The sequence below is a fragment of the Mus caroli genome, chromosome 12 (genome assembly GCF_900094665.2).
Source record: "Mus caroli chromosome 12, CAROLI_EIJ_v1.1, whole genome shotgun sequence".
Classification (NCBI taxonomy): Eukaryota; Metazoa; Chordata; class Mammalia; order Rodentia; family Muridae; genus Mus; species Mus caroli.
This window is the reverse complement of record NC_034581.1, coordinates 61,137,141-61,152,239: the sequence shown is the minus strand read 5'-3', so window position 1 is coordinate 61,152,239 and position 15,099 is coordinate 61,137,141. Positions and strand designations below refer to the sequence as shown.

The 15,099-nt window shown below is 41.3% G+C and overlaps 1 protein-coding gene and 1 pseudogene across 1 annotated transcript; one reads left to right on the top strand and one right to left on the bottom strand.

The window, feature by feature from the left end:
- Positions 1-1,078: 1,078 nt before the first annotated feature.
- On the top strand, positions 1,079-2,151 carry Rpl10l (ribosomal protein L10 like). Its single transcript, XM_021179332.1, has one exon. It carries the CDS (start codon positions 1,170-1,172, stop codon positions 1,812-1,814), a length of 645 nt encoding a protein of 214 aa, XP_021034991.1. The 5' UTR covers positions 1,079-1,169; the 3' UTR covers positions 1,815-2,151.
- An 11,776-nt stretch (positions 2,152-13,927) lies between these two features.
- LOC110306536 lies at positions 13,928-14,742 on the bottom strand (annotated as a pseudogene).
- Between the last annotated feature and the right edge of the window lie 357 nt (positions 14,743-15,099).

Below are 15,099 nucleotides of genomic sequence, written 5' to 3'. Positions count from 1 at the left end.
GCACGAGGCAAGATCTGGACTGGTAAAAGTACCTAATATTGCATGAACTCTGATCAGTCATTTTATATTTACCTTACAGATTTCTTGCTTCCCGGGCTTATGATACATTCTGGGGACACAGTACATATCCATGAGTGAAAATATACTAAATCATGTTCATGTTATCATCATTTTTTTTCAGTATTATAAAGTACGGCCTTCTTGTGTTCTTGCATTTATTTTTGAGCGACCAAGTCTATTCATTATACTATAGTCAATGAGAATAATTGTGTAAAATTCTTCAAAGCCTATGCTAACCAGCCTCCTAATTTGTAAAATGGTTGAGCTGTGATATGTGAAGCACCTTAACAATCACTACAGCCTTACTTTTTTAGTTTAAAGATTCCATGTTCCTTGTACTTAGGGGGCTTCACATATGCTGGGCCCCACTTGTCTGTTACTGCCAAGTACATATGATTAGTCTTCCCTAACTATTCCTCTGTCCAAATCAGGACTCCATACAGGATTTCAGGGGTTATATTCTCTTCTTCTTTTCCACATTTATCTAAAATGAGACAGACTATTACCACTTAACTCCTCTAATTCTGTACGCCAAATATGGAGATAGCATGCTGTTTTATCTCCACACCCATGAACATAGTAAGGAGTCCAGAACTACTTGCCCAAAAGAGGAATCAAAAGTTATGGGTCTAGGGTCACTAAGAAATTCACCATGACCATAAATCTTTTTTTTTTTTTTTTCCCTTTGGTTTTTCGAGACAGGGTTTCTCTGTGCAGCCCTGGCTGTCCTGGAACTCACCCTGTAGACCAGGTTGGCCTCGAACTCAAAAATTCGCCTGCCTCTGCCTCCCAAGGGCTGGGATTAAAGGTGTGCACCACCACCGCCCAGCTGTAAACATTTATTTTTAAGCCTACTACAAAGCTTAAGGTCAAAGTTCCAAATTCGGTGGACAGTGGTGGGCTTTCTTCGGCCTGAAAGAAACCTTTTAGTAGTTACCACTGAGGCCTGCGCAGGCGTAGAGTGACCCGGAGGTTGAGTGGAAAGGTCTATCTTCAAGTCTTCCTCAGTCTCTATGATTCCCGCAAGGCTTGATGGGTAACAGATAGAAATTTGGCCTCCATTTTGCGGCTGGCGGTGGGCACGTACAGCTGAGGTCCCTGCTGTCGCCATGGGCCGTCGTCCGGCTCGCTGTTACCGGTACTGTAAGAACAAGCCGTACCCAAAGTCCCGTTTCTGCCGAGGGGTCCCGGATGCGAAGATCCGCATCTTTGACCTGGGTCGGAAGAAGGCGAAGGTGGATGAGTTTCCACTCTGCGGCCACATGGTGTCGGACGAGTATGAGCAGCTCTCCTCGGAAGCCCTGGAGGCAGCACGCATCTGCGCCAACAAGTACATGGTGAAGAGCTGTGGCAAGGACGGCTTCCACATCCGCGTGCGGCTGCACCCCTTCCACGTCATCCGCATCAACAAGATGCTGTCGTGCGCAGGCGCTGACAGGCTCCAGACCGGCATGCGAGGAGCCTTCGGGAAACCACAAGGTACAGTGGCGAGGGTCCACATCGGCCAGGTCATCATGTCGATCCGCACCAAGCTGCAGAACAAGGAGCACGTGATCGAAGCCCTACGCCGAGCAAAGTTCAAGTTCCCAGGCCGCCAGAAGATCCACATCTCCAAGAAGTGGGGCTTTACCAAGTTCAACGCAGATGAATTTGAAGACAAGGTGGCGGCCAAGCGCCTCATCCCTGATGGCTGTGGAGTCAAATACATCCCTGAACGCGGTCCTCTGGACAAGTGGCGAGCCCTGCATTCCTGAGGACTTTGCTGGCAGAAAAAAAGTACAGATGAGGTTATAGTTTGAAAAACGTTAATTCTGTTTATTGACTATAGAATGTTACTTTGCATAGTATGGACCATTACAATGGAAAGTACCTGCCTTAAGGAACAAGAAATCTGCAGTTTATAGAGAAAGAATTTTCTATTTTGACCCATGTACTTAAAATTTGGGGGGTATACTGCAGTGTAGCAAATGGTTTGTTGTGATGGTGTAAATGGTACTGTTTGTTATCTTGGATTAAGAGTGGCTAGAGGAGTTGGAAGACGTGTGAGAAGTTCTTCTTTATAGAGAATTAAACATGAAAATTACATCTCAACTGTAGCTTTGGTTGTTTTGCTTTAAACTTGTCAATATTATTTTTTAAATTACCCATAGCCTCAGGTTATCAATCTTAGAACAGTCGGGTGTACTGAAAAAGGATTTTCTAGACAAGCCTTACATTGTCCCACACTCAGGAGACAGTGATCCAATCTTTTTTTCATCACAGAAAGGTTATAGGTGACAACAGAGTTTATATTGCTTGTATTTGGGTCCCAGAGGAATCAACAAAGAAGAGAAAATGACACTAAATCAGCCATCTGTTTTAAGGGGCCTTAGAGAATGTTTGTAATCTGTTGCTGTTTGCCCTGTACAATTACATTGATGAAGCAGGTACTTTCTATTCTATTTTAGAAATGATATAACCTAAAACTGCTGGGTTGAACTGTTTAGTTTTGTTGTTACCTTATCTGCTTTTTAACTTAAACTTCTGAATCTTAATCCTGGAAACAGAGCCTTCGGTTTTCCTCAACGATGCATTTCCAAGGGCAACATATTTAATGGAAGCAGGAAAAGGGGGAGTGAACTGGTGGATACCTTGCTCATTGTTTTGCATTTAGGTAAAGTCTTCTCCAATCAAAAGTTACTGCATCTGACTTGTCCCTCTAAGTTGCTCCTGTGTTTTCACACTTAATTACCATTTTAAGCAATGCCAATACACTCCTAGGTAAGTCTCAATAAGTAACAACATGAGTTCTTTCCAAAGGCTCTTCAACATAAGTATTTACCTGGTTCACTTGATCCTCTGAGAACTCTAGGAAGTTAGGTCATGTGCAGTTAGGTAAAGTTTAACCAGATATTTTGACTCCAATGTGCATTCCTTTTTAAATTTTGACATAATGTCTAAAACCCCAAATTGTTTAAAAATACAAAAAAAAAACATAATGAAGCTCTTGTTTAGCTATATATTAGTATACCCATAAAAATTTTCTGTCACTGCTGTTCACCCTTCTTTTTAGTTTCAAAACTCAAATATGGAAGATTTGAAAAGAATCAAGGCTCTGTCTGGATTGGATCCCTATCACAAAAGAAATCTAAAATACTAGTAGATAGAAAAAACAAATATAAGGTTTTAAATGTTAAATACTGGTGGGTAGCAAATGGCTGGAACTAGAAAATCTAGAGTGAGGTGACACAGATTCCAAAGGACATGCATGGCTATGTACTCACTGAAGTGGATATTAGCAAAAAAGTGCAGAATACCTAGGATACAATTTCAATCCCACTTAGAAGGGGGAACAAAATAAATCACAGGAGGCAGAGGAAAGGAGGGACCTGGGTGGGAGAGGAGAGGGGAAGGGGATCAGGTATGGACAAAGGGGATGGGAAAAGCCCAGAAGGCCAGGAGAATGAATGAAAATATGCAACCTTTGGGGGTGGGAGTTGGTAGGACACTCTAGAAAGTACCAGAGACCTTGGAGTTATGAGACTCAGGACTCAATGGGGGTGGCCTTAGCCAAAATGCCCAACAGTGGGGAGAGGGACCTGAAAGACTACACCTCCAGTAGATAGCATCAAGTGGAGGGTTGCCAATACTCAAAATTTCTGACCCAGAATTGTTATGTCTAAGAACTGCAGGGACAAAAAAGCAGAAGAGGCTGAAGGAAAGGTGATCCATTAACCAACCCAATTTGAGATCTATCTTGTGATGGGGCACCAAGACCTGACACTATTACTGATGCTATGGTGTGCTTGCAGCCAGGAGCCTGGCATGGCTGTACTCTGAGAGGCCCTACCAACAGCCGACTTAGACAGAAGCAAATACTCATACCCAGTCATTCGACTGAAGTCAGGTGCCCCTATGGTTGAGTTACTGTAAGGAATGAGGAAGGTTAAGGGAAGGGAGACCCTTTAGGAAATCCAGCAGTCTCAACCTGGACCCCAACGAGCTCCCAGAGACTGAGCCACCAACTAGGCAGCATACACTGGCTGGTCCAAAGCTCCTGACATATATATATATAGCAGAGGACTGCCTGGTCAGGCCTCAGTGGGAGAAGATGCACCTAATCCTCTAGAGACTTGAGGCCCCAGGAAAGGGGACATTCCTTGGGGGGGGGGTGCAGGAGGAGGAGGAATAGGATTAGGAACTGTGTGTTGAGGGGGGAGGGACTGGAAGGGGTAATGGCTGGAATGTAATTAAATAATACTAAAAAAAATTGAAAACTGGTGGGTAGGTGGCAGAAGGTTTAGAGGAGAGGACTTTGTGCAGCATGGGTATGTGCATGAATGCATACTGCATATATTAAGACTAGAAGTCTGCCTTGGGTAATAAGGTATGTGCACGCGCGCTTGTGTGTGTGTGTGTGTTCGTTTGTGTATGTGTATTAGCTTAGCTAGCTAGTTTCCCCAGGGATCCTCTTTCATTGCCTTAAGTTATTGGAGTTATAGGCTGCTACCATACCTGCTAGGTTTTTGCATGGACTCTGGGATCCAAGTCCAAATGCCAGTCCTCATGTTCTTCAACAAGGACTTTGAATAACAAGCCATCTTTGAAGGTCTTATGTTTTGAGGGTCTTACCGGGATCTGGAGGTTGCTAAACGCGATAGACTGGGTGGCCAGCTTGCTTCAGGATCTGCCAAGCTCTGGCTTCCTAGTGCTAAGTAGGCCACCATGCCTGGCAATTTCCTGGGTGCTAGGGATAGAACTGTCCTAATTGCAGGATTAGTCATTTTACCTGGTTAGCTGTCTCTCCTCCCACTTCAGGTTTGTTCATTTACTACAGTTTTGTGTTATAAGTAATTATTTACATTTTTAATTAAAATTTAAGTTCAGATATTGGGGCTATATATGAAGATGACAGGGAACTTTTTGGGAGTTGGCTCTTCTTCTGCCATGTGTGTCCTGTGGATTGAACTTCGGTCATTAGCACTAAACACCTCCTCTCCCACTGAGGCCCAACCAGAAAGTGGAGGTAGGGGACCCACATGAAGATCAACCTCCACAAGTTAAGAGTGCTTGATGCTTTTACAGAGGATTCAGGTTAGGTTTTCAGCACCTACAAACATCTAACTTCAGTTCCAGGTACTATGATACTGTCTTCTAACCTCCATGGGTTACATGGTAACAGGCACACATGTGGTACACATACATACATGCAGCTCAAATTCCCACACACATAAAATCTAAAAAAAACCCATTTTTTAAAAGTAATGGCATGGCTCCATAAACAGTTTGTAAGCAGCACAAATTTTAATCAGTGTGCTGTTAAAAAAAAAAAAAAGAAGCTGATGATGAAGTTGGGAATGAGGAGTGTGCTTGAGAGGAGGTAAGGGGAGAAGCGAGGTTGAAGATCAAAATACTTTGTATACATATGAAAAACCTTAAACCTTAGTAAAACCATATTAAAGGATACTTGCTTACCACAATAAACCACGAGAAGATATGTTTCCAGCTGAGTTGTAAACTCCAGGGAAGGCACAGCTAGATGATGGAATTATTCATAAATAATACTAATGTTGGGTTGGACTTTGTGATACATGTTCCCAAAATCCTATAGTGGAGATGAATTTTGGAGTTTACTTAAAACAAGTATATAACTGAAGGAAACATTAAAATGTGGTGAAACAAACAAAGGCAAGTAAGCACGTGTGTGATGCCTCTCAGGTACTAAGGACACTCCTTGCTGGCCAGTTTTAACCATCGACACTGGTATTGCAGTTACATCTGTTCCTGTCTCAGTGTTACTCAGCCCCCATATTTGTGTTATCTTTTCAAAAATGATTTTGTGACCTTAATATTCCATATTGAAGTATGCTCTTGGATTTAAGTATACGTTCCCCTCTAGATTTATGTGTAATCAATGTGTTGTTCAATTTTTTTTGTTTTTACTTTCAATTTTGTAATGTTTATGTCTGTTTAATTTGATCTTGTCCTCAACATTAAGAGTTCCTTTTGAGAAAAAGTAGTCTCTGTTTTCACTAAATACTTTATACATGACCCACTGTGAAGATTTGCCTTATCCTGCCCAGATGTGAACTCTCAAGGACGCCTTATTTATTTATTTGTTTCTTGTTTTCAAAAGTATGAGTGGCTATTCAAACCACTACTTTCAGGCTTCTTCTTGGGATATAAACTGTGTTTCACAGGCTTGTTTCATCTGAAAGGTTGAGAATGAATCTAGTTACTCTTTCACAGGGGTTTTGCCATTTTTCATTTAGTCTCCTCTCTGAGGACTGGAGTTCAAGGGCTGTATAATACAAACCATCTACTTTACAATATCCTGGGGATGGAAGCAGGGTCAAGTGACACAGTCTGATGGATGCCAGGTCTTGACTCCTCTTAATATATCATTGGGTATTCTATAGTAACACTCAACCAGCTCAGATGTGTAGCCCACACTCCCGACGTGCTTTGCTTCTTATACTTGGTTGTGGAAGAGGCAGCATCTTTTACACAGAAACTTGGTTCTTATAGGAGCAATTTCTCTTTTCCAGTTCTTATGGGATAGAAACAGGACATAGACTGTGGTACAGAAAGTGGTAATTTTGTTTTATCTTAAAGTTTGAATCACTGAAGTGAAGCCAAACCAAATCAAATCAACAAACAAGACTTTATTCTGGTGGTCAGAAAAATGGGTAGTATCCCGACTTTGTTCATTGCCAAGACTAGTGTGGTCTTGGTGGGGACAGAGTGACATAGTTCTTGCCCTTGGGATAGGGCCCCAGTGTGAACCTCCACACACACATCTGTGGCTGCTGTGGGCATAAGGATTGTTTGTGTCATAGTGTACATATTTTCTGGACCCACTAGCAGTGGAGTACTCTTTGGAGGAATGTCTTCTCTGTTAATGTTAATGACTCCATGATAATTAGTAATAGCAAGAGTCCAGGGGTTGAGGGTATGGCTGTGCCTCAGCAAAATGGTAAATACTGGGACATTCAGGATAGCCCTTAAAGCTATAGGAAAGAACTCTAAATATATGAGTTTGAAAATATGTAATTTCTTAGCGGGGTAGTGGTGGCGCACGCCTTAAGTCCCAGCACTTGGGAGGCAGAGGCAGGAGGATTTCTGAGTTCAAGGCTAGCCTGGTCTACAGAGTGAATTCCCGGACAGCCAGGGCTACACAGAGAAACCAAAAAAAAAAAAAGTAATTTCTTAACTATGCAGAAAATACGGATGCAAAATGAATTATATGAGGGGCTTCACAAATCTAAAGGAACAGAAGCATCTGTGCTGGGAGCCAACTTGTTACAAATTAACGAAGGAAGGAGATAGAGGTTTAGGGAGTGGGGATCTCAGGAGATCCCACCCAGCTAAGTTTTGTGTTCATGGTTACATGAACACAAAGATGAACGCATGAACGCAGAAGATTCCTGAGTTCAGGATCAGCCTAGGACAGCGAGGTTAGGCTCGGAGTGGTGGAATTCATAATTTCAGAGCAGGATCCCAACCGTCTGTCTTATCATTTGTGCTTAGCAAAAGCAGACAAATCTCTGAATTCTTTTGCACTGTTAAGGAAAAAAAAAATGTATGCTTGCTATCTCCTAAGAATCAAAGGCCGAGGGCACGGAATGCTGATTCATAAGATAATCAAAAGGAACCTGGAGCAAATGACTGGATTTATGTGTAAAATAAAAGACCAAAGACCTGTGTTCTGCAGGAGCTGAGCTTTCCAGACATTTTTTTTTTTTTTTTAGGATAAAAAGAGAAAACTGCTTTGAGATTGGCCACACACACACAAGCAAGCAGGACGTGGACAGAGAGATCTGTTAGAATAGCAAGCAAGCAGAATTTAGACAGAGAGATCTCCAGAGAGAAAGCAGAACAGAGAGGGAAGCAGACTGGAAAAGCTGGATCAAGCAGTACACAGGTCATCAGCTTGGATACACGATTTGACTTGAAGTCCTTCTTTTCGCTGCTTCCAGACACGCCCTCTCTGAGAACCCTTCTCCAAGCTGAGGCTGCTCCTTGTCCTGTTCACCACCATTTCCTTTTATCATTCTGCCCCAAGAAATGATAATATAACACACAATAAGATAAAATGAGACACACAGATTGGAATATGATAAAACAACCAAATAAAAAGTGACAAAGAAATGCATGTAGTCCTGGAGTTACACACATTTGCACACAGAGGAATCCCATAAAACAAGCAAACAAATAAACAAAAACAAAAATGAAAGCTCTATGTAAAGGGCCTGTAAAGTAGAAGAGAACAGCAATGCTCAGACTTAGCACTGTAAGACGAAGTATCTCCAGATACCACTGAGTTCAGGGTTTTGCCATCTGCTAGGTGTGCCTACCCTTAGGAGGTTTTTTTTTCCCCCTCATTGAGACTGGTTTCGAGAAATCTTTTTTTCATGTGCAAGTGGCGATTAACTGGTGATGGCTTCTCAGTTAGGGATGGGGCTTGTTCTATTTCTCCTTTCAGCTTTAGGATCCCACCTGGTACAGACTGGTAAGTGTCCTTTGCATAGAGCTTAAGTCTTATTGGCTTGGCTATGCATATTGACCTTTAAATGTATTGTCTAGCAAGCTTGACATGCATTTGAACTCTACCTGGGATTTTCCAGAGGGTCAGGTTGATTATTTCTTGCCATCTTCTTATTTTTGGGTATCACTTCTCTTTTTGATCTAGAGTCTCTAGGTGTGGTTTTAAGTGAGTAATATGAAATTTCTCCAGTTTTTTCTGTTTTGTAATATGTGCACTTAGGCTATGAACTTGCCCCTTAAAACCTCCTTCACTCGGTCTGTGAGTTTGCATGGGTTGTGCATTCATTTTCATTCGGTTCTAAAAAGTTTCTAAATACATAATTCCTGTGTTAACCCATCGTTCATCCTGCAGTGAGTTGTTTGGTTTCCATGAATGTACAAGTTTCTGTTGTTGATATCCAGCTTTAATCCGTGGTGGTCAGATAGGCTGCAGGGAGTTATTTCAATTTTTTTGGTATCTGTTGAGATTTGCTTTGTGTTTAAGTATGTTGACTATTTTGGAGACACTTCCATGAGAAGGAGGTATATTCTGTTCTGTTTTTGTGAAATGTTTTGTAAGTATGTTAGGCTCATTTGGTTTATGACATAAGTAAGCTGCAGAGCATTTCTCTGTATAGGTTTTGTTTGAATGGGACATCTACTGGAGAGAATGGGATATTGATGTCGCTGAGTTATTCATCTCTGTTCGAGGGGCAGTATGCGACTTAAACTTCAGTAGTGTTTCTTTTACAAACTTGGCTGCCCTTGCATTTTGGTGCATAAATGTTAAAAATTGCACTATCCTCTTGGATGTTTCCTTTGATGAGTATTTGGTGACCCAGTGACAGTCTCTCTCTTTTTGGGTTATTTTTAGTTTGAAGTCTGTTTTGTCAGATATTAAAATGGCTATACCGGCTTCTTTCTTAGGACTGTTTGCTTAGAATATGTATATATATTTCATCCTTTTATTTTGAGGTGATGTCTATTTTGTGAAGGTACACTTCCTGAGTAAGCTGAAGGATGGATCCCATTTTGAATATATTCTTTTAGTCTGTATCTTTTTAGGGGAGAGTTGAGAATATTGATGTTGAAAGCTATCAATGAGCATTGTTTATTAATTCCCATCATTTCATTTTTGTGGTGTGGGCTTTTTTCTCCCCACTTTTGATTTCATGGTCTGATATTATCTATTATATTTGCTTGGGCATGATTCACCTCTTCTGATTGAAGTTTTCCTGCTAGCACCTTATATAGAGCTGAACTTATAAAATAGATAGGGATTAAAATTGATTTTATCATGGAAAGTCTTTCTCCAGCTATTTTGAAAGCTTTGCTAGGTATGGTAGCCTGAGGTGACATTTGTGCTTTCTTAGCGTTTGTAGCATATCTGTCCTGCCCCTCTTAATTGAAAATTCAGGTGTTATTCTTTCATATGTTATTTGGTCTTTTTCCCTTGCAGATTTAATGGTTTTTTTGTTTGTTTTGTTTTGCTTTGTTTTGTTTTGTTTTGTTTTGTTTTTTTGTTGTTGTTCTGTATGTTTAGTGTTTTGATTATTTTGTATTATGGGGGAATTTCTTTTCTGGTTCAGTTTGTTTGGTGTTTTGCACACTTATTGTACCAGGCTAGACACCTACTTCTTTAGGTTGGAAAACTTTCTTCTATGGCTTTGTTAAAAAAAATTAATGATTTATTTTATGTATATGAGTACACTGTAGCTGTACAGATGGTTTTGAGCCATCATGTGGTTGCTGGGAATTAAACTCAGAACTTCTGATCACTCTGGCCCTGTTCTCTCCTGTCAGCCCCACTGGCTCCGGCCCAAAGGTTTATTATTATATGTAAGTACACTGGAGCTGTCTTCAGACACACCAGAAGGCATCAGATCTCATTATGGACAGTTGTGAGCCATCATGTGGTTGCTGGGACTTGAACTCAGGACCTTCAAAAGAGCAGTCAGTGCTCTTAACCATTAAGCCCTCTCTTCAGCCCCCGAAAATATTTTATTTGCCTTGACCTGGGTTTCTTCTCCCTCAGTTCCTATTATTCATGTATTTAGTCTTTTCATAGTGTCCCAGATTGCCTAGATTTTTTTTTTTTTTGCTTGTTTCTTTCTTTCTTTGTTTTTAAGACTGTGGAGAGCTTTTAAAGGGGCTGCCTTCTAAGAATTTGGCAGGAATTTGACATTGGACTGGGTCAGAGAAGTAGGCTAAGACAAGAATTTGGCCTTGGGTTATGACTGGGAAGTAGGTTCAAGTTATAAAAGCAGACTGGAAAAGAAAAGAAAGTAAACCTGCTTCAGCTTCAGAACTGGCTGGAGTCAGGTTACAGCGCTGTCTAATTGTCTTTTGCTTTCCAATTCTCGCTCCCTCCCTGGAGAATATGTTGACTGACTGAGCTGGCTTGGTCATTAGACATTTCCCTTGACCAAGGTATCTATTTCTTCTAGCTCAATGACTAACAACCTTCTTGCATCGCTTACAATCTGCCTCTTGGTGGTGTTTGCATCAGAGTTTTCTATGTTTTTCATTTTCAGTGTTGTCTCAGTTTGGGTTTTCTTTATTGATTCTATTTCTACTTGCAGGTCTTGAACTTGAATTGTCCTATTAATTTTCTTTCAGTGTTTGCATTTTCACAGATTTCTTTAATGGATTTACTCACTTCCTCTTTCAGGACCTCTAATATATTCATAAAGGCTATTTTGAAATCCCTGTCTTGTGTTTCAGGTTTGTTGAACTTCTGAGGGTCTACTATAGTATAGTGGAGTTGTTGGACACATTGTCCTGGCTGTTATTGAATGTGTTTTTATGCTGTTGTCCAGGCATCTGAGTTTGGGATGATTGTAATTATAGGTGCTGATAGCTGGTATTGTCTTTGTTGGGTGTGTTTTTCTTTATTTGATTTTTTTTGTTGTTGTTGTTGCCTTTTCTAGTTTTTAGGACAATGTGATGGCTGCCAGATGTAGCCATTGGGATTTTTAGGTAGAATGTGTTTCTCGGTATTGGGAGCTGACAAATGGAGATGGGCTAAAAGTGAGGGAGACCAGAGAATCCACAAGAGGGACAAAAGTAGGATGTACCACCAGGATCTCCATAGTTCCCTGGGAATAGAGGCAGAGAGGGAGGAGAGGCCACAGCCAGTCATCAACCATAGAGCTGAGCATGAGATTGGGGGACTAGATTTAGAGAACAAGGGAAGAGCAGAGATCTGAAGATCTCTTACCAGGTTTCCTGGCCAGTAGGGCCCCAGTTTTTGCATCTTGATGGTGAGTTTTAAGTGACCCATCAGTGTGGCTAAGGCTATGTTTGTTTAAGCTGAAGCAACACTAAGTTCTAAGCACCATTTCCTGAGAGGATTGACTTCTGAAACAAGTGACATGGCATGCAAATATCATCTGGGGTATTTCCTCTATAATGCCAGATGATGGAAGAAAATGAAAGAACCACTGTATTATGATTTCTGTATTAGGTTCAAAGAGAGGGAAGACACTCTAGTAGCCTTTAAAGAGATAACAAATAGATCCCCAAGTGTTAGCTTTTGACTACAAGTGCCTGGGAGCTAAGTAATACCATGGTAAAGATAACCAGTATTTCACCAGATGTGAAGAGGAAATTGAATATTATCAGTACTTAAATTATGTTGTCAATCACCTAAACCAAGGGATGAAATAGAAAAATATGAGAAAATTTAGGAAAAGATACTTTTCTATTTTTTGGATCTAAGTAGGTTTATTTGCCATTTGTGTGTGTGTGTGTATTATAGTAATGGAACTTATACTAGACTTGAATGGGCTGGATAACTTAGTCAGGGTTTCTATTCCTGTACAAACATCATGACCAAGAAGCAAGTTGGGAAGGAAAGGGTTTATTCATCTTACACTTTCCACATTGCTGTGGATCACCAAAGGATTTTAGGACTGGAACTCAAGCAGGTCAGGAAGCAGGAGCTGATGCAGAGGCCATGGAGGGATGCTACTTACTGGATTACTTTTCCTGGCTTGCTCAGCTTGCTATTTTATAGAACTCAAGACTACCAGCCCAGGGATGATGGTACCACTCACAAGGGGCCCTCCCCACTTGATCACTAATTGAGAAAATGCCCCACAGCTGGATCTCATGGAGACACTTCCTCAACTGAACTCCTTTCTCTGTGATAACTCCAGCCTGTGTCAAGTTGACACACAAAACCAGCCAGTACAATAACACTTTTGATAATTGATAGTAACTGAAAAGCTATAGAATAAGGCTTACATACAATTAAGAAAATACACTGACAAGAACAATAGAATTTCAATAGAGCACAGTTGGTAGTTGTGGTGGTTTGTATGAAGTTGGCCTAGGGAGTGGCAATACTAGGAGGTGTGGTCTTCTTGGAGTAGGTGGGGCTTTGTTGCAGTAGGTGTGTCACTGTGGGCATGGGCTTTTATTTTTTTAACTGATGCAAAATATTTATTCCACATTACTTATTTTATGCATTAGTTTCCCACCTCAACAGACTAGTGGTGACCACATCTTTTAAATCTGTAAATAATATTATCATAAGAATCTTAGTCTTTGCCAGGCAGTGGTGGTGCATGCCTTTAATCCCAGCACTTGGAAAGCAGAGGCAGGTGGATTTCTGAGTTTGAGGCCAACCTGGTCTACATAGTGAGTTCCAGGACAGCCAAGGCTACACAGAGAAACCCTGTCTTGAAAAACAAACAAACAAACAAAAAGAAATCTTAATCTTTGAAATCTTCACAAACATTTTTATTTTACAAAATCCACCCTGAATATCAAGGCTACAAGAATAACATTTCCTATATCCAAATATTTTAAAGCTGTATCCAAAAGAAAGAAAAAAAAAACACACACACACACAAAAAAAAAAACCCTAGAAATGACCCCATAGGCTTGGCTAAGGGGTGTTACCCCAGAAGCCAAAAATAAAATACTATACCCAAATTATTAGCATTTATTTAGTACAATTATAACTTCAACAGTGAGTTTGTTGTTGACAATGACTGCTTGAGCACAGGGGTGAGTCCCCAAGGGCTGGTAGTGGGAGCTGTTGAGCAGAGCAGCATCTCCCCCCTGCATTTCTGCCCTGACAGCTTCCACTTGTGCACAGCCCCACAGGTACTGTGTGGGTGCTTAAAAACAAACAAACAAACAAAAAAACAAAACCACCACACCAATGTCTATTAAGCAGATAACAGGGAAGGACAACAAAAACTAAGCAAGACAATGGCTCTCTCTTTGGGATATGATTATTTCCTTTGTGTATGAAGTATTCAACAGCCTAAGAAAAGGCAAAGAACAGTTTATATTCTCTGAACACAAGGCTGAGCTCAGTAGGGCACGTTGTTTGTGAGCACTTGTATTTCTACTTCCAGGTATCATTGTCTGGTGTCTCTCAGCTGCTTGTTTACCTGTCTGAGCCCTCACATTGCAGTGCAAGTGCTTCTCCACGGGGAGAACAGGCTGGAACTACAGCTTTGTAAGAAGCCATTCTTGCCAAACCCGTTTCTCCATAGCTGCTCTGCTCCTTGAGTTTATCCGGTGTGAGTGGAAGGCAACTCTCATCATTTTCTGGATATTCCTGCCATCCCATTGCTTTTAATAACCTGTGCTCTGCTTCCAGAGAGCATGACAGGAGCTCTCCTTCTACCGCGAGTAGAGAAAGACCTTTGTAAAGACAACCTTGTTCTCCACTTTCCTTTGGATTGGGTGTGTGGATGCTCTCCAATCTTAACCCCTCCAGCTTGTTGCAGTCTCCATTTCGTTCATCCTTCAGAGTCTTCAGGCACTCACTCTTTCTGTCTGTGGCTCATCGGGTCAATTTGGTCAGGCAAGAGGAGCTGATTTCAGTCGGAGGGGTAATACTGGAGGGACTCTGAGAGGGAGGTGGTGTCGGCTTAGACATTGGGGCCATAGTTGACACTTTGTTCCCATTTGCATGCTGGGATCCTGAGGAGGTGAAAGCAGAAGAAAAGGCAGCAGCAGAATCCTCTTTAGAAAATTTTTTGATGACTAGCATCTTTGAGGGTTGCTTGGCACCAGGTAGACTTCCCCACATTCCAGAAGGGGTCCCAATAGGTCTGCATGGCTGATTCTGTTTGCCAGCTTCTGGATTCAAAGACGGGAAGACGGGAAGTCTTCCTCTTCGAGCTGTAACTTAAATAGGCAAAACATGGGCATCTGCACATTGAGTGCAAACACTGCTCACAACAAGGTCATTGCTAGAAAGACAAGTGGTCTCAGGTGTGGGCAAGAAATATCATCAAGGTGACAGGTGAAAAATGTAATAGAGCTTCAAAAACCGTAAGAGGGCTTCTGCGCAGTCAATACTGGTGGCAAAATAGCCACAACAAAAGCTTTTAAAACAAATCTCATTATCTTACACAACTGCTTAAAGCAGCGTGCAGATGCTTTTATCGCTTTTCACCTTCAAAATCTAAAGATATAAGAAGTCTTGTTTTGTTTTTTGAAAAAGCAATCCAACAGAAACTTGATGTATTTTTCCTGCCACAGAATAGCAGCAAATTTCTCGGTATA

Coding starts and splice junctions, on each gene's coding strand:
- Rpl10l (XM_021179332.1), top strand. CDS start 1,170: ATGGGCCGTCGTCCGGCTCGCTGTTACCGGTACTGTAAGAACAAGCCG.